Source organism: Molossus molossus, unplaced genomic scaffold (assembly GCF_014108415.1).
Source record: "Molossus molossus isolate mMolMol1 unplaced genomic scaffold, mMolMol1.p scaffold_m16_p_8, whole genome shotgun sequence".
NCBI classification, from domain to species: Eukaryota; Metazoa; Chordata; class Mammalia; order Chiroptera; family Molossidae; genus Molossus; species Molossus molossus.
In genome coordinates, this window is record NW_023425402.1 from 25,393,861 (window position 1) to 25,416,907 (window position 23,047).

Below are 23,047 nucleotides of genomic sequence, written 5' to 3' on the forward strand. Positions count from 1 at the left end.
TCAATTTTAGCTGAAAGAGCAGCTTTGGATGCTCTGATTGAGTATATCAATTTACCCAAAGCAACAATGTGCCATATATACCATTATAATATATGATGTCTGGGGACTACTGTGATGCCATTGAGTATTCAGGTAAATATAGAATGAATAGGACTACTTCTCCTTAATCTAAATCTTTCATCTATTCCCTATGTTGGCATGCCTACATAAAGTAAATATACTAGCTAGGAGTTAGATCTCTTTTTATTATGAAAAAAATTGGCAATATGATCAACAGTTCCATTTCTATAATATTTTCTAAAGATTTTGAAATTGATTATCATTTTAGAGAGGAAGAAGGAGGGAGAGAGAGAGAAACATTGCTGGAAGAGCAACACATCAATCAGTTGTGTCCTGCACGCCCTCCACCGGGGATCAAACTGGAAACAAAGATGTGTACTCTGACCAGAAATTGAACTGGTTACCTATCATGACACAGGATGATTCCCAAACAATTAAGCCATACTGACCAGGGCAGTGATCTTTTTTTAATGTTATTAAAGTCCTAAAGGACAAATTTATTCTTGATTCTATTAGATTGAGAGCCAGACCTTGTACAACTATTATCACCCTCAGCAATGCTGTCTCCTGGAGTTGTTTTGATCCTCTTGAGATGGTCACCCTATCTTCCCTAGTGACACAAGGACCACAAATACCACTGTTTCATTCTAATTTTTAAGTTCTTCAATGGACACTATTATATATATATATATATATATATATATATATATATACACACACACACACACACACACACACACACATACACAGTGAAAGCCGTTTCAAGGACAAAACCACGAGAGAATAATGTGTTGTTGAGACCATCTGGACTGACTATGTGACTGAACCCAGTAAGGCTTCTTTATGAACTTTGAAGATTCCGGTGGATGGGTGTAGAGATCTACTCATCGTTCAGTCACCCAAGACAGGCCTCATCACAGGTAAGCTCCTGTGCACAGGAAACCTGTTACCTACCAGTCTGGAGTGACCTGCTTCTTTTAGGTCTCTCCTTGCCTCCATGTACTGAGACTAGTTTGTGAAGCCACAGAGCCAACAACGCCCTCTCTAGTTTAAGCTTTTTTAGTTGGCTTATATCAAAAAGAGCCATTTTCTTGATAACATTACAATGCAAGTTTAGTGACTCAGTACCTTTAAAAGGTAACAATTGATCAATGTTATGACTTTTTAATTATTTTGTTAAATAATAATGAAGTCAGTGGTTGCAATATAACTGGCATTTATTGATCTCTGTGATATAAATCCCATTTACATGCTTAATATTTATAGCAACCATGAATACAATTAGCCCATTTTTACAGAGTAGTAAATATATGTAACTTCCTACATTTATAGAGGAAAAAGTGTCCAATTTCAGTTTTTTGGACTCCAAAGACTGTATTTTTTCATTATGCATTCTGAAAACAAAATATAACTTCTCCCCTAGTGTAAAATAAACATGGACAATTGCAATTAACATCTCTTTTATTGTATAACTGTGTGCACACAAATGCTTCTCTCTCATCTCAATAGTTTATTATTTACACCTATTTTTTTCTTAATTTCTTGTCAAAGCAGCATTTTCTATTTCTAAGCATCCATTGCAGAAAGTTCTCAGGGTCACTTAAAAGTGGAAGCCCCATGATGTCCCAAGAGAGATGATCTATTCTGGGTTCTTGAGAGGAAGAACATTGAATCAAAATACAGTGAGATAAATTATGCCTATCTGGTCCAGGCATTACATTTTTGCTATAAAAAAATATTACAGATGAGGAGGCTTATAAAACCACAGAAAATAATTGTTTGTAGTTCTGAAAATTGAAGTCCAATGTCAAGGCACCTGCACAGTCCCATTCTCATGAGGACACTCTCCCTGGTTCATAGCTGGCACCTTCTTGCTGTGTCTTCACAAGGTGGAAGGAGTAAAGGAACTCTCTTTTTAAAAAGTATGTTTGTATTTATTTTTATTTTTTTAGAGAAAGAGGAAGGGAGACAGAGATAGATACATCGATGTGAGAGAGGAACACCAATTGGCTGGCACTTGCATGCCCCCTACTGGGGATCAAACTCACAACTCCAGCATGTGCCCTGATCAGGGTTCGAACCAGGACCTGTCAGCCCATAGGATGATGCTCAATCCACCGAGTCAGGAGTGTGACCAGCCAGGTTGTAGCCTCTTTTTTAAGGCGCTATCCAATTCATGGGGGTTTCACACTCACAAGCATTTTCTAAACTCTCTGCCTACTCTTACCATCACCTTGGGTTTTAGGATTTCAACATATGAATTTTTAGGTGGATACAAATAGCAGCACCACTCATTGAAACTGGGAGAAAAATAGTTGTCAAGTAATGAGCACATGTTGATGATGTGCTCTAGTGAAACAGAATTTCTGCATCATAGTAAGGAGTAATTTCTCACACTGTCACTGTATTTGGAGGCTTTGAGAAACTGTAACTGAAAGCAGCACTTTTCAGCATTCTGGGGAAGATAAAGTTCGTCAGTTTGATACTAGTCGATCTTGAATTCCCCAGACATTTCCCTGGGCTGCTTTGATGTCTTTGCTCCTTTTTGATATTCTTGGATGACATAAAATTGCCTTACAGAGGCTAATTAATCAAGTGGAAACTGGGCATGCGCAAGTGTCTAGGAAACTATTGGGTTATAGTTGGCAGTTTTTTACACCATTGAGTATTCCAGCTGTAGGGAAAAACGACTTTTCATGGATGTGCAGGGTATGTATTATTTCTTAGTATCTGGCTCGTGGGCTTTCTTGGAAGCATAATATCTAAGATCAGTACACGCAGAACAAAATAATTGAATTTGTACATAATAAGGAAAATTCATAGCTCAGAAAAGATGGGTGAGGAAATGGCAACATAGGGAGATGACTTGTTTGAATCAGTAATGCTTTTAGGAAGAAGAAGCAGAAGCTGAAGGCTTATTCGGGACAGTTACTGTTAAGAAGGTGGTTGGAGAAAATACACCTGCCTTTCTTCCAGGTGAATAGCCAAAGTCGTCCAGCATGATAGTCTTCATTTTCCTGGGTAAGTGAATTATGCCTCTGGTTTATCCAAATCACACCAGTTCCTCCTGCCCCGAATGCTCTCCGTCTAACTTAACTCTTGATTAAGCCAATAGGGGTTTATGATATGAAGTATCATTAACAATTTTATATTTTAACACGGTTTATTACTTTTGCAAAAATATACACTTATTTTTGATCATTTATAACTACAGAAAGTGCATAATGTGAGAATTGTATTAATTACTCAGGTTGCTTCTGTTTTATTGTATAGAATAAGCCGATTACTTTGAGTTATTTATCAAGACTTATGAAACTCATATATATGAGAACCTTTTAGAAAGGAAATCTTTCAGTATCTATTTACAAGTAATAAGATGACAAATTTCAAAGTATTATCTATTTTTCCTTGAAATTAAATAAAAATGAGATTAATTTAAACCATTTTGCTCTCCTAATGTTAAGACGTTAATATTTTAAAAATATGAGTCGTTTATTAGAATAAAACAACAGCAAAGCAAATGCTTCATATTTCAGTCAGTTTCTGTGACCTAGAATTAAAATGTGGATATCACCCTCTTATTTGGGTAGTATAAATGTATTGTGAGATGTTGGTGAAAAGGAATTCTGTTTACAGTAGAATGCATGAGATCTACTTAACATATGTGGTATTATTGGACAAGAGATTATATTTTCTTCAGCATCTAGTAGAATCTATAAATTGAATTATAGAAAAAGGGATATTTACTATTGTAGCTGAATATACTAAACCAAAGCCAGTACATTTTCTACTTATTCTACACTAGTAAATATTGATGAATAAAGGCATAATTGTGGGCAAAAAAAAAAGAGAGAGAGAAGCTTATTTCAAATTATAAACACACACACAAAATATTTAATAAATTAAGTTGAAGAAATTAAGATAAGAAACATTTTTAAATACATTTTTAAGGTTTTGTTTGTTTAAATAAGCTATTAAATGTTCCAAAATTTTGCATCTTGTATTTATTTCTAATAATAGTAATTTCTCGTTTCTATTTTTTATGATAAAGAGAACTCTAAGAGAGTTCACCTTCTGTAGATTAGGCAGCAGTATAACAAAACACACAGGATCTATTGCAACCCCATGATGGCCCCAGGTGAAAAGGTAGTTGATGGCCTTTTCAATTTTTACTTCTAGATTAACCTTAGCACTAGGCTCCTTGAAAGAGGGAGATCATTTCAATATTTATAGGATCAAAATTGTGCTATTTGATAGTTTTAACCAACATTTACCATAGTTTATCAAAATACTTGTTTAGCCCTGGCCGGTTTGACTTAGCTGTTGGAATGTTGGCCTGCGGACCAGAGAGTCCTGGGTTCAGTTCCCGCTAGGGGCATGTACCAAAAAAAAAAAAAAAACAAAACCAAAAAGCAAAAAAAAAAAACTTGTTTAACATGATCTGAATAGGTCTTGTTATGTGGGAAACTCCAAAGAAATATGGGACATAGTGAATTATTAAAACAAAATATTAAATTTTCTAATGAGCCTTTTACATCTTTAAGAGGCTAAGTATAATGTGTAACATTCTCCATCATATTTACTGTAAAATAGAATCTGTTCTTCACTGAGTACTTCAAGAGAATCCTTGAAAACTCCTGGATTAAATACATAGTCACAAATCCCAGTTAGGAATGAATAAGATTTTGGAAAGCTGAAGATATTTGGAGTCATAGTCAGCCTATAAGTTGCTTGAGGGAGCTAATTACAAGATATAATGATCAATAGCAAATTAAATTCTCAGTTTTTTATTCATTGAATTTCTGATATAAAATCCCTGCTTAAAGGTGTTTGGCAAACTGGATTTATCTAAATGATTTGGGCTAGAATCCAAGGGGCTCAAATGATCTTTCTCTGAGCTTGCTAACCTAGGACAGGAGCTTGGATGAGGTTATCCATGAACACATGAGGTTTATCCATGAACATAAAAAAAAACAACAACAACAAAAAAAAAACCAGAAAGCTGATATGTCAATTTCTGATCCAGCCCTCAATAAGAAAAATGTGACTGAGCCACACCCATGACCCTAACCTTCAAATACTGTGACCCAGAAAGTAGAACATATAATCTAATCAGTTTCTTAGGTTCTCCTTATGAGAACAGGTTTGGAAAGAGACAAGAAAAAGAAAAGATGTTTTTGCTGTTGTTGTTAATCCTCAACCGAAGATATTTTCCCATTGATTTTTAGATAAAGTGGAAAGGAAGGAGGGAGAGAGAGAGAGAAACATTGATGTAAGAGTTACACATTGATTGGTTGCCTTCCACTGGACTCTGATTGGGGCCAGACACAGAACCTGCAACCCAGGTAGATGCCCTTGACCAGGAATGGAACCCAAGACCCTTAGGTCTTGGGCCTCTGCTCTAATTGTTGAGTCAAACTGATCAGGGCAAAGAAAAGATTTTAAGGGTTTATTTGAAACCTGTAACTCTATATTGTCACAGTTGATTAATAATTAGCATCACCTTTTTACAAATTCAAGTAATTTGGCTCTGATTATGATATAGCTAAATGCCCCTTGATTATAGTTAATATACTATCTCTATAACTCATTTGTAATTTTCATATTTTTCTATGGGTTGATTAATCAAGTGTCAGTCTGCATGCTTACAGAATCAATTTGAGTAATTTGTACAATATACTAAATCAACATTGCTACTTTCCTGATAATTTTAGAAAATGCTGGAACCTTTTCTTTTCTACCCAAAAATAACTTGTAAACATCTAGAAAGTGTTATTTAATTGATTATTGCTATTTATATATAACTCCTCTATAAACAACTATTCGAGTTGGTATAATTTAACATTCATTTATTAAATACCTATAATACAACTGTGTTTGATGAGGAGGACACAATTATAAATTACCTCTAATGTCAGCCCAGTAAAACTCTAAAACCCAGCCATGGAGACAAGCACAAAAATGCACCCTTTCATTACAGAGGAGTAAATGCCATAGTTAAATAATTCCCCAAATTGTAGTGAAACAAAGGAAGGGTGTTAAATTCTATTTGGATGTAGGAAAGGGGGGTACAGTATTGAATTAAGGGAAGGTTTCCATAAAATAGGTAATTACTGTGTTGAGTCTTAAGGGACAAGAAAAAGTTTATTCCAGAGGAAAAAGAAAAGGTGTGCCTACTAGTGACTATACAGCCAATGCTTAGAAGTACGAGACAACATGGGCATTTGAGAAACTAAATGCTTGAGGACCTCCAGATTGCACATGACGAAGAATATGAGAGTAGTGCTGTGAGGGATCATCCAAAGGATGAAGCAGATACATGACCAGAATATTGCATTAGGCAATTTAGGGCATGTAAAAAAAAAAACAAACAAAAAAAAACCCTATCTGGATAGACGAAACATGGAAGACTGATTAACTGATAAGTTGATCAAATATTCTAAATGAGAATTAATAAAATATGCAAGAATGGATATGGGAGAGTGAAGTTCAGGAGAGACGAAGAATCTATGACAAATCCACAGTTTCTAGTTTGGGTGGCTATGTGAATGGTGAAATTGCTGATGAAGTAGGTTACTCCATCAGGGAGTCAAACTATGAGGACAATATCAAAGATAGTATTGTCTGGAAGTGTCTTTGGAACATTTAGGTGGGAGTAATAGTTAGCATCTATAATAACTGATATACTAGAAAATAACTGGATTGAACTATACATTTGAGAATCATCAGTCTAGGAGTATTAGTTAAAACCATGAGAGTACATGAAATTATCCACAGAATGTGTAAAAAGTACGAGGACAGAACCTAGGCTAAAAATATACATTAACAGAAGAGTAAGAGGATCCTGGGAAGGATTCCGAGTGGTCAGAAAATATTAAATGAGTAAGAATCAAGAGAACTAGAAGAGAGTATTACCAAAGGAAGGGAGGATTTCAAGAACAAAATGACAACAAAATGTCCAATGATAAAAGTAGGCAAGATGAAGTCTTAAAATTATTAAATTTGATGTTATAAAAATAATGGGAACATTTTAAGTAGCAGTTTCAATGGAGTGATAGTCATAAAAATAAATTATAAGTTGAGAAATAAATTGGCAGTAAGAAAGAGAGAGAGCAAGTACAGATCATTCATTTAAGAATCTTATATGGGAGAAATACAGATCTAAAGCTAGAGGGCAGGTTAAGATTCAGTCCAGGCTTGTAATGATCTCATCACATTTTATTTTTTATAATTATACTCGTTATCACTAATAACTTAGACTTGAGGTAAGGAAATGCCATATTGTAATACTGCAATCTTGTTTTTGTTCTTTCATTGTTATTCAAGCTATAGGGCTATGCCCAGAAAATGAATTCACTTCTCACACCATTGACTGCACATATTTAAGAGAGCAATGCCTAAGTGATGCGAAAGGATGTAAACACGCATGGAGAATAATGGAAGGTGCTTGCAGTGTTTCAGGTTAAACAAATGGTTTAAAATGCATTTAAATGATTTCCTTTTACTGAGATAAGAATAGGATTCAATATTTTCTTTCACTATCTGAGGGACTTAGTTTTGCTCTAAATACTCAAACATGAAAAGGTGAATCAAGTGATTCACCTACAATTGCTTATTAGTGAATTATCGTTACAAAATGGCATTTTTAAATTACTCAAGGGTCCTAATGCATTGACACCATGGGCAGCTTTATGCAAGATTTCAGCCTATCTTTTCTCACTTATCTTGTGATGTATAATGTTAAAATTATATGTATGCTTCTCAGAAACATGACAACAGTTTTTCAAATAAAACGTTCTTTTGCTTATATGTTAATATGTCAATGATAAAATCGGGAAAATAGCATTTCTGATGATCAAAGGCATTATTGATTTGTAAGTGTTTAATATGCATTCTACATTTTGGCACTATATATACTATTTTGCATTCCAACTGTGTCAAGAACAAATTAAAATATATTACTACTTTTAACTTGTCTTACATTCCAAACATTGGAGGAGAGATAGAAAATGTGAAGATCAGAGAGTCACTGTTCCTTACTTAAAAGAAAAAAAAAAATGTTCTAAATATATCAAGTAGCTGAATAAATACTGAATGAGAACACTATAGGAAGACTCCATTTACTAAAAGTAGATAAACTGAGCATATAGTAGGACATTGCCCTAAATAGTATTGTGACAAAACTTTTTAAAAAATTATATTCTAGCATAATGATAATTTTATCATTCTGTATAATGAATATTATAATACAATAAAACCTGATAAACTCTCTGGAATATTCAATAAAATAAATCCAAAGGGGAAAATAGAAATATATTCGCCATGGCTCACTTTATTTCTCCATCCATTTCAGGAAGAATAAATTCTGTACAGCTCATAACACTTGCCTATTGGCATATGCTTCCTCTATCTCCCAAAAGATGTCAGGTGGAGTGTGTTGGATTAAGAGGTAGCAACCTGTAGTTCTGACAAAGCCAGTGTTTGCAATCCCCACCAGCAGAGCTGCAGGAATTACATAGGCAGAGGAAGGGACAGAGAGTTCCTTCTCTTCCCTGCTCTTGAACAGGGTACATGAACTGTTCATACTCCAGAGAAAGTTGCAGCTCTCTAAATCAAACATTCTTATTACTGTTTAGGAAAAGATTTTCAAAGGCATAATTTGCTCAAAGCGGCACAGTATTTTTAAGTGAGAATAGAGGATAATGACAAAGAACAATGTTATGTGTTTTGATGATGAAGCGCCTTGTTACATTTTATATGATGATTTAAAATATCACATTCAGTGTGTCATGAACTGGAGCATATTTTTTTATTTCAGTATACAAATACCAGCAAATTGCAATATTAGCATAATTATCCTATGCGTGAAGCTGAAATAGAAATATCCTCAAATACACAAATGAAATGATCTCAAGTAGTTTCATTCAGAAAAATGCAAAAGAAGAAATGTGGGGTAGACAAATATGGCTTTTCAAATTAAAGCAGAAAATGAATTGTTGGTAATTGTGGAAGACTCATTATTTAATAATATTTATGGAGTGCTTCCTCATATTTCCCATGGTAATTTTAGAGCCACCTACGCATCTCTTGTTATAATCTTAGAATGACATGTAAAATAAAATAGCAGGTTAAGACAAAACAGCTAATGAAATAGCTAACCTGACAAAAGAACTATTACAGAGCATTCTGGTCACCTCTTAGGAGAGCAGCCATGATTATTTATGAAGAGCAAAAATTGGCATTCACAGTGATGACAAAGCTATTTTAAAATATGCAAAATTTTAATTTATTTTAGAAAGTAAATATTGGGGGGAAATGACAGTAAAAATATAGTCTTTGCTTTAGAAACTTACATATATGAACGTCATGCAGCAGCCCCAGAAAATCTTACTATAATAACAAAATATTTAGCCATGGCCAGATGGCTCAGCTGGTTGGAACATCGTTCCATGCTCCAAAGGGTTTCGAATTTGATTCCCTGTCAGGGCACATACCTGGGCTGTGAGTTGGATCCTCCATTGAGGCCTGTAAGGAAGGCAACTAATTGATGTTTCTCTCTCTCTTCCTCCCTCCCTCCCCCTCCCACTCCCCCTTCCTTTTTTTCTACAATCAATTAAACATATCCTCAGATGAGGATAATAAAAAAATGTTAAAAAGACCGGAGATTCTCAGAGTGAAGGGGGTAAAGGGAGCCCTGGAAGAGATTAACCACAGAACTTACATGTATATATGCAAAGCCCACGAACACAGACAATAGGGTGGTGAAGGCCTGGGGAGAGCGGAACTGGGTGAAGGTAGGTAATGGGGGAAAAACGGGATTGGGGACATCAATAATACTTTCAACAATAAAAATAAAATAATAAAAATAAATTATTCAGATTAATGTTTTAAAAGCACTTTGAGTAAAATTATATTCAAATTAATATCTGGAGTGCTTTATGTTTGACTGTGAAATCTAGGTAACCCCTGCAAGATGAAGGATTCACCAAGCTGCAACCTGGGCATCCAATCCTTAATGGAAAGCAATGTCCAAGTTAAAGATTGTCTCTGCACTGATGACCTCTACTGCACTGTTAACAAATTGCTTGGGAAAAAATGCATCATTAAATCAGGTAATACACTGAGATAGGGAACATTTAAAGTCATGGAAAAGAAAGGTACAATTTTAAAACAAATCACCTCTATGCAATTTTATTAACTTTTTAATAATTTGATTATTTTTTATGCAATTTAAGATTCTGTGAGTTGTAGATCTCAGTATATGCAAAACATAGTTCTGTGATTACAGAAGTAGTGGTAATCACACTACTCTGCATATGTCCATGAGGGTACATAAAGATTTACCAAGGGGTATGTGAAATCAAACAGTTCTCCTGCAATCAATTTCCAGACCTCACTGTCCCTATCTATGTACTTGTCTCTGAAAAGTGGTAAGCTTGGGAATGTATCTGTTATTGTACCTAGAGTGCTCACCTCTGTTTCTACAGCCAACCTTCTCCCACCTTATAAACAATAGGCTTTCCTCTCGTCTCTCTTGAATGGTCCCACTGTCCAACTCCTACAGTCATGCATGGTGATCTCGTCAAACAATTTTCTGTTCCATTATTTTATCTTTTCCAGAATATCATATGAAAGAAATTGTATACCATATGGGCTTCTGAGCCTGATTTCTTCTATTTAACATAATGATTTGAGATTCATTATTGTTTCATGTATAAGTTTGTTCCCTATTTTAAGGAGTATTTCAGTGTATGGTTAGACCACAGATTGGTTAACCATTGAAAGTCACTTACATTGTTTCCAGGTTTTTAGAGATATAAATAAAGCTGCTATAAATATTCACAGATAAGATTTGTACAAATATCAGTTTTTATTTCTCATGGGTAAGAAATTATTGGGTCATATGATAAAGTTTAACTTTATAAAAAGCTTCCATATAAAATTTCAAATTTGATGTAGCCATCAATATATAAAAGTTCTAGTTGCTCCACTTTCTTAGAGCACCTGATTTTTCCCCCATTCTAATATACATTGGTTTTGATTTTAACTTAAATAATAACATTGAGCATATTTTCACGTGCTTATATGCTATTTCTATCTATGATTTGTAAAGTGTCTCTTTAAAATTTTGCCCATTTGAGAATGTATTATGTATAAAGCACACACATACATGCAAATATATGTATATATAGTCATATATATTAAATTAAATTTTATGAGAAAGTAGGGGAATTATGAAAAGACTCTCTAAAATGGCTTAAGGAAGAAATAATGAAAAAGTTTGAGAAACATTTTAGTATAGGTACCAATCATCAAAATATAATAAAAAGACAAAAGTTAATGATGAGGACAGATATTTAAAAAATTCCCATTATGTGGTGACACAAACTATGAAAAAGTGTTTTATATCTCAATTTTTAACAATTCAAGATGATTTGTGTCATATCACTCTGGAAATCATTTTTAATGGTTTTTGGAAGACTATTGGAATATTTATACAAGATATGTCTCTATTCCTTTTAGAAAACATCTTAAAAAGTCATAGGTTAATTTTTTGTTGTTTTTTTTTTCACTTCTTTTACTTTATCCATAGAAGAATCAGCACTGTCCTCAGATTTAACTTCACAGTCAAATATCACACAGTGGCTCCCTCAGAAAGATGCATCACTAATGGATGAAAAAATAAGTGACTGTGTCAAAGCAGCACAGATCTACCAGGAATCTGAACACTGCACTCTGTCTTATGGGAATTCTAAGAAAACCTGTGGGAGGGAATCAGCACAATGCAAGACCCGTGACGGAAGCTGCCTGGGTGCAGCATTAACAAAGTCTGAAAGAAACTATCTTGTGGAATTGTCAATGCAATGACCCTTCAAAAGTAGAGTGCACTGAAATTTGAATGAGTTTGTTTGAAGACAATTGTATACAGGATCCTCAAACAAAGCAAGTTCCAGCTTTCAGTGAAGACTATGAAGATGGATTAAACCAGGACATGGTTTCCGGTTGGTATAAAAAGAATTTAGAAACATTGAGTATAATCATAAATATGTTAACTAAAGAATATTTAATTTCTGTTTCTAGCTCTGTATTTTCTGCCTGTATTTCTCCTAGGAAATTAAAATGTAAAAACTTAATACTATGATTATGTTAAAAAGTGATTATGAAGAAAGAGGCAAATGCTAAAATGTTAAATTCATTCAATTTGTTGAACAAATACTTCTGAGACATATGCAGTGCGCTAGGTCCTGTGCAGCAGGAATAAAATACAAAATAAAAAGACTCCTTGTACTCATAGAAGGAGTTTATTCTTTTATAGGGGATTTTAAAATATTAAAGAAGTAGATAAAAGCAGTAAGTGATGATTGTTTATTTATTTACTAGATATTTCTTTTGAGTGTTTACCATGCCCTAGGCTATATTCTAAAATGAGATAAAGCACTAAACAAAACAAACAAAAACCCCTGGAAGCAGACTCTGAGACAGAGGTCTGCACACAGATAATGTACTGGTCTTAGATCTCAGAAACTAAAGCAAGAAGGAAGTGAGGAAAACAGGATTAGGTAGAAGGAGAAATTGAAATGCAATGTAATCCCCATAGCACATTTAGTTGATTCCATAGGAAGCTTGAACCTGGAATGGTTTTTCAGAGATAACACACCCATTGAGGCAAGGGAGCTGATCCTTGACCCCCCTCAAATAGACTAGTCCTTAGATATGCCCCCCCCCCCAGGTCATGGCAACTTTCTTTGGATAAGGGCAATGCCAGGGAAAGCACCCGTGTGACCCAGCACCCAAAATAATCCCAGCAGCTGGGGAAATGTGTACCTGGATCATCAAAGGGGGGATCTCAGTAGTTAGTCACAGCATCCAGTGTGGGCACAAAGAAGAAATTAACAGGATAAATGATTTAAATATGTGTGTGTGTGTGTGTGTGTGTATGTGTGTGTGTGTGTATGTGTGTGTGTGTGTGTGTGTGTATATATATATATATATATATATATATATATATATATATGCTATGGGAAAAAAGAGGTATAAGTGGGTAGTTTGTAATTTTAATAGGATAGCCAGAAAGTTGCTCTGAAAAAAATTAATGTTTAGTAAAGCTTGGAAGTAATGAGGGAATGAGTGCTGTGAGTATCTAGGGAAAGAGTATTTAAGGCAGAAGAAGCAGTTATTTAAAGGACCTGAGCTGGGAATATGTCTGGAGGTTTGAGGAAGACCAAAAAGGACACAGCTAGAGTTGAGAGCAAGGGAGGGAAGAGTAGGAGGTGAGATCTGATATAAAACAGAGGACAAGATCATGAAGGGCGTTGTAGATTATTTTAAAACTGAGTAATATGGGAAACCACTGAAGGATTTTGGTCAGGGGTGTGTCATGATCTGATTTATATCTTTAGCAGGATAATCCTTTTCTGTGTTTACACCTGACTGAAGAGAAGGAAAAGCCCAAGTGGGAAGACCAGATAGAAGCTATTATAACGATGCAGCAAAAGATCACGGATGATGGACCCATGTGGGACATTGTCAGATTCTGCACATGTTTTGATATTAGTGGATCATATGGAAATGCAAGGGGAAAAAAGAAATCAAAGAAATCAAAGTTGACCCCAAGGTTTCTGTACTGAGTAATTAGGAGGATGTAGTTGCCATTATTTTTATTAACTAAAATAGGATCAACTATAGGAAAAAGAGGCTTTGGTGGGAGACAGAGGAGAGGTGAGAAGTGAGTTTTGGATGTGTTAAGTGTGAAATGTTCATTAGATATCCAAGTGAAGATAATGAGTTGATGATTTTATTGATGTCTAAATTCCATGCATAACATAAGAGGTGAAATCTACGCCGTGCATATACAATGGCGGGCGCAGGGGGCGGTCATTTACTTACAGGTAATAAATGAGACTAGATGAGGTCAATAGAAAATAAATGCATGATATCTTGAACCAGAGTGATAGCAGAGTGAGAAGATAACCAATTCTAGATATATTTTGTTATCAGTGGATCAATAAGAAGAAACTGTGTGTATTTTTTTTTTTTAATGTATCTGATCTTATAACTCAGATTGAAGTCTGGTTGTTAAATTGAATCTAGTTTTCCCATGACATAATGCCCTTTAGCTCCTCTTCAGTAATTAAACTACAGTTTATAATGTCCTCTGGGGGAAAAAAAATGTGTATATACCAAATGAAATTAGAAATGATTGTGCAGAAAATTATATAATACATTACTCATAACATATAAAATAGTATACACCCAAGATAGACTTTGCTTTCTCATGCTAAAATAACTCTTCTGTTGTGTTTGTAATAGTTACACATATAGTGAATATGTTACTCTGCTAGGGCTACTATAACAAAATACCACAGGCTGATGGCTTGAACAACAGGAATGTATTTTCTCCAAGCTCTGGAAGCTGAAAGTTCCTGATCAAGGTCCATCAGGGTCAGTTTCTGGTGAGAGCTCTCTTGCTTGTAAACTTCCTGGTTTCTTGTTCTGTCCTCATATGACATTCTATGTTATGTGTGCATGGACAGAAAAAGGAAGTGAGGTTTCTAATGTTTTTCCTTCTTAGGACACTAATCCTTCAGATTAGTTTCCCACTGTTGTGACCTCATTTAACCTTAATTACTTCCTTAGAGATAGTATCTCCAAACACAGCTACACTGGGTGTTAGCACTTCGACTTATGAAATTATGAAATAATGGACCTTCAGTCCATAACAGTCAGTAAATTCAATACTTATTTATATTTCAATGATAGTTTCCTACATATGTTTAGTCAGTGCACAGCCATACTCATCATTTCCAAAGCAGAGATATTACTCTATAATAGAAGGTTCTGCCTAGACTTTTGTGTCTGTTACAAAAGCTATATGACTCTCTGAGATTTGCTTATTGGGATTTGTTCCTATATGGGATAGTAACAGAGAGGAAGGGGCATTCTAAACTTCCTCAGAGACACCGGAGAGTGGACTCTAGAAGAGATTAAGTGATCATTGAGCTGAGACTTAATCAGTAGAGAAATGAAAAACTGTATAATGAGAACAGATGGAGTAAAACAAGGAGTCAGGAAAGGCTGTGATACACGGGGGTAAATAGGATTTTCTTGTGATTATACCATCATGCTTGTGCAGTAGATGGGCAGGCAGGGAGTTTGGAAAGACAGCATAAATAGGGACATACTGCATCATGGAGGGACATACATACCATAACAGAAGTCACTATATTAATTGGTAATCAATGGGAAAATTGAATTTTCATTTAAAATAAAATCTGATCATACTATTCCCCTATCACTTTGTTTTTTGTCTTTGTGTATATATCTTTTTTGTTTATATGTCTGTATTTCCTGCCAGGCTGTGGAGGCTCTGTGACAGGAACTGCAGACTTGTGTCTTTGATGCGGCACCAGACTCAACCAATGGAAACTCAACCAATGCCTTGTGAATGAAAGACTTTAGAACTATACGGCCACTGAGTTTCTTCCATCACAAAGATTCTCTGATTCTATAATTTTCATTCCTAAGAAGTCTTAGAAGCTAAAATAATCAGAGGTTGAAATAGTCTTCAAATTGCATTTCAATCTAATTAAGACCCTCCTGGGAAAAGGTTTTTTTGTTTGTTTTTGTTTTTGTTTTTTTGATCAGACGATATTCCCTCTGTTTTTTCTCCCCAGACAGACTCTTTGTTTACTTCAGTGCACATGGCCTAGTCGTTAGCATTTGTTTAAACCTTCAAGTAACTGAATCCTCACAGCAGGACTGTTTAAGTCACTCGGATGATATTCCTGAGGTTTATTTTTCTTCATCGGTTCCCCACTAATTTTGAGTATCAAGGGTTAAAACAGTGTTACATGAGCTTGTATGTATTTTTGTTTAATCACTCATTTACACATGTAGCTCACATTCTCCTATTAAAATTAGAAAATTGTTCACTCATGAAAGTCTTTGTTTTCCTTCTAGATAACATGAAAGAGGATAATAAATTCAAGTGGAATCTAACTACTCTTCCCCATCATGGGAATACTTATTTATCATTTTGATCCGCATTCTAAACACTGGACAATACAACTTAAAATGTAATTACTAGTCTTTTTTAAGATATTTCAATACAAAATAAGTTGTGCTGCTCTTTTAATAGTTTGAATATTACAAAATGCACAACATCATTGCATTTCTTACACTAATGAATGAAAGCAAGTGATTTTCTCACTTGTTATCTATTTCTAGTTATGCTGAGGTATGCTTTACAATGAAAACCAAAGACTAGATCTTGGTTCCATTTTATAGATATTTTGATGACATAAATTAGATTGTTCCAGGTTAACTGTTTCTGTGTATATGTGTGTGTGTGTTGGGTTAGGATTTACACATTTTCTAGAATTGGGGCATCTTTATATCCTGAAATAACTTTGTGGAGCCTTCAGTCAAGATTTTCCCCCAAATAAAAAGTGCAAGGGAATATGAATTATTTTGATTTGAGCCAATAAACTCATCATAAGCTGTACAGCTCAAATGAAATTTCTGAAGATTTATCGTTTACATTTGAGAAACTTGGATTCAAGAATTTTTTTTTTCCTTCAGCTCAGTCTTGGCCCTAAACATGTCCCATCTCTTCTGGATCACAATATGTCTCCAGTAGGGGTGAAAGATGATTCAGATCAGGTCTCAATAAAGTCACATTAACTCTAAAAAGAAAAGAAACGTTTGCTCAAAACAGAACATTGGTAGAAAGATTTTGTGCGTAGAGGTCTCATTATGTTTTGCAGATTCTGTAAAGAAAGCGTTATGTTTACGTTTTCACGACCTGGGCATGTCTTTGCTTTCAGGAGTGAAAGGGATCCGGTCCTGTTTGGAGGTGGCAGAGACGTGTGTAGGGGATGTGGTGTGTAATGCTCAGTTGGCCCTGTACCTTAAAGCTTGCTCAGCAAATGGAAATCTGTGTGATGTGAAACACTGCCAAGCAGCCATACGGTTCTTCTATCAAAATATGCCTTTTAATATTGCCCAGATGTTGGCTTTTTTGTGACGTGCTCCATCTGATATACCTTGTCAGCAGTCCAAAGAAGCTCTTCACAGCAAGCCATGTGCAGTGAACACAGTTCCACCCCCTACTTGCCTCAATGTAATTCACAGCTGCCGAAATGATGAATTATGCAGGTGAGTAAAAACACGCATACCTTACTTTCTCATTTCGGCACCTTATTTGTTACAGTCCAGTCCTAACACTTGATCTCATTACATTAGCTAGAGTTCCCACCATTATCCAATGTGATGTAAACAAAGCCAGGCCATTCCTATTTTTTTGAATCTGTGGTACATGTGCAGTTCCTTTTTGAAATTCAAATGTGGAACATGTTTGTAATAAAAAAAAAAAAAAATTTCAATATGTCAGGATTGGGTTGCCATGAAGTAGCATTATTGAAATTATAGATTCAAATTAGACTAATGAATAATGAATTTGGGTAATAAACCTATCTTGTTTGTCAGTTTTTAATTTGCTTTTCTGGTATAATCACAGAGGGCTGTTAAATGTCAGGGAATTTTGACAAGGTGACTCTTCAAATGTTAAAATAAATTATTTCTGTCTTAGACTGAAGATCAGGAAGGAGAAGTAGTTTGACTACAATTTGGATATCCCCGGCACACGTCTCTGCCACCATGTCAGAAATACCTGTTCTCCTCTTCCCAACTTTATATACCTTTGAATCTAAGGGGGATGCTGTTAGTTTTTTGTTCGTTTATTCAAAAAAGTTTTATCAAGCACCTAGGCATCAGTGTACAAGAGGCAAAATTGCCTGCTCTGTGGAGCTTATTTTCTGGTGGGGGAGGCAGATAATAAACAGGAAAAATATATATTATATTGTACTATATTGGCAGGTAATGAGTGCTCTGGGGATGAACAACAGCAGCAGAACAGAGCAAGGGACTGTTATCAATGGGCAGAAAGAGTAGCGATATAAATGGAGGGGTCTCAGCAGAGAGTGTTTACCAGAGTAGAAGAAGTGAGGGAGGTAATGAGCCTCTCTCAGTAAATATCCGAAAGAAGACACTAAACAGACCAGCCAGAGCTGAGGAACAAATGTGTGTGGCCTGTTCGAAAGCACTGAGGGCAGAGAGAGCCAGCAGAGAGCAAGCAGAGAGCAAGGAGAAGTGGTTAGAGTTTTCCCTGCAGGGGGGTGGGGTCCAGATCACATAGGGCCTAGAGGGACCCCTACAGCTTTTGTTTCTACTTCAAGTAAAAGGAGAAGTACTGGAGGATTTTGAGCAGAGATATGAATGATCTGGCTTCCACTCCAGCTGCTAGTTGAGAGTAGGCTGTGCTTTTGCAGATAACTACTCCTGGGAACCATAACTCTGATCCAACACTGGGGCCGTTTCTTTCCCTCTCTATGGTCATTAACACATTTTCTTGTATGTTCAAGAGGAGTTTACCTTTTGTGTGGTAAAATATCCAGTCAAGTGAGTCTCTTTGAATAAGAGTAAGAATATGGGGGGTACATGGAAAGTACTAAATAAATCTGATGAGCCAAAACTATTTGTAACAACGATGCTACACGTTGAAGGAGCTTGATTTAACAATTAGCAGTAAATTGTATACTTTTTGAATTCATCTTTTGCTTCTTTTTTGAGTAACTCTTTATGTTAATTTGTTTGCCTGGTGCCTTCTATCAGGGGCTGTTTTAGTTAATTTGATTTAAATAAATAAAACGCCATTTATAGCAAATTCATTTAAAGGTCAAAATAAACACTGAATGTGGAGGAAGAGCTCAGTGTGTGATAACTCAGAGCAAGATCTGTCTCACATTTGTCCCTTGCTTCAACCTCTGGCAGATGAACTAAGAGATTTAATGATAACTTTCTGAAGGGGCTGGTTCTTTGTAAATTGTTTTCTTTTGGCCTTGTCAAAAGATAACTGTCAACTGTCTTAACTCCTTTACTCTCAGTCATTCTAACTTGAAAAATTAGCTCCAGATCTTGTAAACATTTGTCAAAAAAGACAATGCCTTACCTATAACACACATTCAATATGATAAAGGGTAAAGATCTAAGCAGAATGCTAGGACTTGACATATTTTTTGCTTCAACTTATCATATAGAATACCAAAGTTCTTAAAGTTTTACTTGAGTCTCTCATGTAAATGTTTATCTGTTATTTTAAGGTTTAGTAATAACTTCTCTTGAGTTAAAAATAATGTTAATAATAAAAAATATTGCCTGGCCAGTTTGGCTCAGCAGTTAGAGCGTCAGCCCATGGACTGGAGAGTCCTGGGTTCGGTTCCCGCTAAGGGCATGTACCTCAGTTGCAGTTTGTCCCCAGCGCCAGTTGGGGTTGTGTGGGTGGCAACCACTCGATGTGTCTCTTTCATGTCAATGTTTCTCTCTGTCTCTTCCTCCCTCCCTCTCACCCTCCCGCTGTATCTAAACTATCATGCAATTTAGACTTTTCACATTCATTTATATCCCCCAAGTTCTTTTTCAGTGAAATATTGTATTTCATTGATTCTAAGATGTACCTTTTTTGCACATTTTAATATCCCTAACATATTTGGGATAATTCTTAATTGCAATAACAAGAAAACATTTATTAAATTATAACAATAATTTAGTTGCCAACAAAATATTTGATTTCAGGTGTAATAAAGTAATGATATCTCCTGCATTCAATGAGATATGATAAAAATCTTTGATTATACTATTTTTCCCATATTACAAATAGAATATTACCATTTCAATTATCTATCATCCATCGAAATAACAAAGCAACTTAACATTTAAGCAGCCAGGGGGCACCTTTTTTCTTCCTTTTTTTTAAATCAATCCCTATAAGAATAACAGATGTCTGCATGGATGGGCACAAGGCTTGGCCTGATAACACTGCAAAGGCCCTAGATATGCTACTTCATTATCCTAAAATCTTTGCATTCAACCTTCAAAGAATGATATATCTAAGTTTCCTTATCAACTTAAAGATTTTAATGGCAAGTGATGGGATTTGCTGTTATAGTCCTTGAGAGGTCCCATGATGGATTCTGAAGCACATACTCTTGAAATAAACTCACCTTGGCATCAACACCTCGGATTGACTGATATGTTTGTTGGTACTTTTCCTCCACAAGGACTCCTGGATTTCGCCACATCTCCAAAGTGCTTGGTGCAGCGTCCAGACCACAAGAGGCACTCAAAAGTTGCCATATGTTTTCCTCCATTTTTTAATATCTTGCACTTAATTTTTATGATTTGTTGATGTACATATACACATCTCCTCTTATGTAATTTCTATCTTTCATAGATTAGAGTAAGGACTGTATGTCTTCAATGTGTTTTCACCACGTGCAAATAGTCCCTTAATGAATATTTTATAGAAGTGATGAAAATATTATACAATATTAGTAGTCAAGGTGAAAAGACAAATCTTGTCATTTTTCTCAAGCAAATTTTGCCTTAAGGAGATTTCCAGCATCCATACTATATTATTGCTAATATAATTCAAATGGAAAAAAATCTCCAAAAGAAAAACCATTTCTTCAGTGAGGATATTAACCCTCTTATCACTTTCTTTATTAGCTGAAGAGCTTGTATAGGTAGCAAAGAAGAACACTTGGGTTAGAAAATACAACTCTGTTCCTGTTCCAGATTATTCAATACTTAATAGGTTTTGAAACTCCTTTATTTATTTGGAAAAGCCAAAGAAACCGATATAAACACTATTTTTCAATTAATTTTGTCCAATCTAGATATACACTAAGAGGTGAGATTATGTCTTGCCAATTATAAATGTTTAGAAACATAAGAAAATTATAATGCATTGTAATTTTATATTTATGAACTTAAGAATATAGTAAAATAAAGCATTTGCTTAGAAAAAAATCTAGTTACCTATTTTTATTGTTAAGAGTTTTTTCCCCTTTGTCCCCCTCAACCCAGTCCTACCCCACTCCAGGCCTTCACCACACTATTGTCTGTATCCATGGGCTATGCAGATATGTATATAAATTATTTGGTTAATCCCTTTCATCTATCCTCCCTACCACCCTCCCCTCTTAGATCTGTCAGTCTGTTCTATGCATCCATGCTTCTGGACCTATTTTGTTTGTCAGTTTATTGTGTTCATCAGATTCTATATATAAGTAATATCATGTGATGTTTGTCTTTCTCTGACTGCCTTATTTTACTTCAATGATAATTCCAGGTCCATCTATGCTGTAGCAAAGAGTAAGAGATCCTTCTTTTTATTTATTTTTTATCCTCACCCTAGGACATTTTTTTGCATTTATCTTCAGATAGAGCCAGAGGGAGAGAGGGAGGAAGAGAGAGAGAGAAACATCAATGTGAGAAAGACACATTGAGTGGTTGCCACCCACACGACCCCAACCAGGGCCGGGGACAAACTGCAACCGAGATACGTGCCCTTTGCGGGAACCAAACCCTGGACTCTTTGGTCTGTGGGCTGATGCTCTAACCACTGAGCAAATCGGCCAGGGCGAGATCCTTCTTTTTTATAGCTACATGGTATTCCATTATATAAATGTACCACACCTTTTTTATCCATTCATCTATTGATGAGCACTTGGGCTGTTTTCAGATCTTAGCTATTGCAAGTAACACTGCTATACACATAGGGGTGCATATATTCTTTTTGATTGGTGTCTTAGGAGTTTTAGAATATATTTCTAGGATTGCTGGGTCAAATAGCAGTTCCACTTTTAATTTTTTGAGGAAACTACATACTGCTTTCCATAGTGGCTGTATCAATCTGCATTCCCACCAGCAATGTATTAGGGTTCTATTTTCTCCGCATCCTCACCAGCACTCTTGTTCATTGATGTATTCATAGTAGCTATTCTAGGAGGTGTGAAGTGATACCTCATTGTAGTTTTAATTTACATCTCTCTGATGATTAGTGATGTTGAGCATTTTTCATATGTTTATTGGTCATGTGTATGTCCTCTTTGGAGTAGTATCTATTTAGGTCCTTTGCCCATTAATTGGATTGTTTGTCTTTTGTTGAGTTGTATGACATTAACCCCTTGTCAGATGTATCATTGGCAAATATGTTCTCCCATACAGTGGGTTTCATTTTTGTTTTGATGATGGTTTCTTTTGCTGTGCATAAGCTTTTTAGTTTGATGTAGTCTCATTTACTTTTTTCCTTTGTTTTTCTTGCACTATGAGATATATTCTGCTATGTGAGATGTCTGAGATTTTGCTGCTTAAGTTTTCTTCTAGGATTTTTACAGTTTCATGACTTACATTTAAGTCTTTTATCCATTTCTAGTTTATTCTTGTGTATGGTGTAGTTGGTAATCTAGTTTCTTTTTTTTTTTTTTTGCATGTAGCTGTCCAATTTTCCCAGCACCATTTATTGAAGAGACTAACTTCACTCCATTGTATGCTCTTGTCTCCTTTGTCAAATATTAATTGACCATAATGGTGTGGGTCAATTTCTGGGGTCTGTGTTCTTCTGTTCCATTGATCTATATGCCTGTTCTTATGCCAGTATCAGGATGTTTTGATTACAAGTGACTTTGTAGCATAGTTTGATATCTGGTATTGTGATCTTTTCAACTTTATTCTTCTTTCTCAAGATTGCTGCAGTTGTTTGGGGTCTTTTCGGTTCCATATGAATTTTCAGAATATTTGCTCTAGATCTGTGAAATATGCCATTTGTGTTTTAATAGAGATTGCATTGAATCTATACATTGCTTTAGACAGTATAGACATTTTAATGATGTTAATTCTTCCAATATATGAACACGATATACACTTCCATTTGTTTGTATCTTCTTTATTTCTTTTTTCATTGTCCTATAGTTTTTTGAGTACAGGTCTTTTACCTCCTTGGTTAAGTTTATTCCTAGGCGTCTTATTTTTTTTTGTTGTTGTTGCAAAAATCTAACTACTTTTTAAAAGCAAAACTTCCTAATATACATATTTATTTTAAGTGTCATAAAACATATATAAAATTTCACTATATATTAGGTCACAA

At 35.2% G+C, this 23,047-nt stretch overlaps 1 protein-coding gene across 1 annotated transcript in view; it reads left to right on the plus strand.

Moving 5' to 3' along the window:
* Positions 1-3,059: 3,059 nt before the first annotated feature.
* Positions 3,060-23,047, plus strand: part of GFRAL (GDNF family receptor alpha like) — a 55,183-nt gene continuing 35,195 nt past the window's right edge. Inside the window, 6 exon segments of the mRNA XM_036247829.1 lie at positions 3,060-3,081; positions 7,387-7,521; positions 10,020-10,172; positions 11,654-11,885; positions 11,887-12,062; positions 16,887-17,217. Of these exon segments, the coding sequence (XP_036103722.1) occupies positions 3,060-3,081; positions 7,387-7,521; positions 10,020-10,172; positions 11,654-11,885; positions 11,887-12,062; positions 16,887-17,217 (1,049 nt within the window).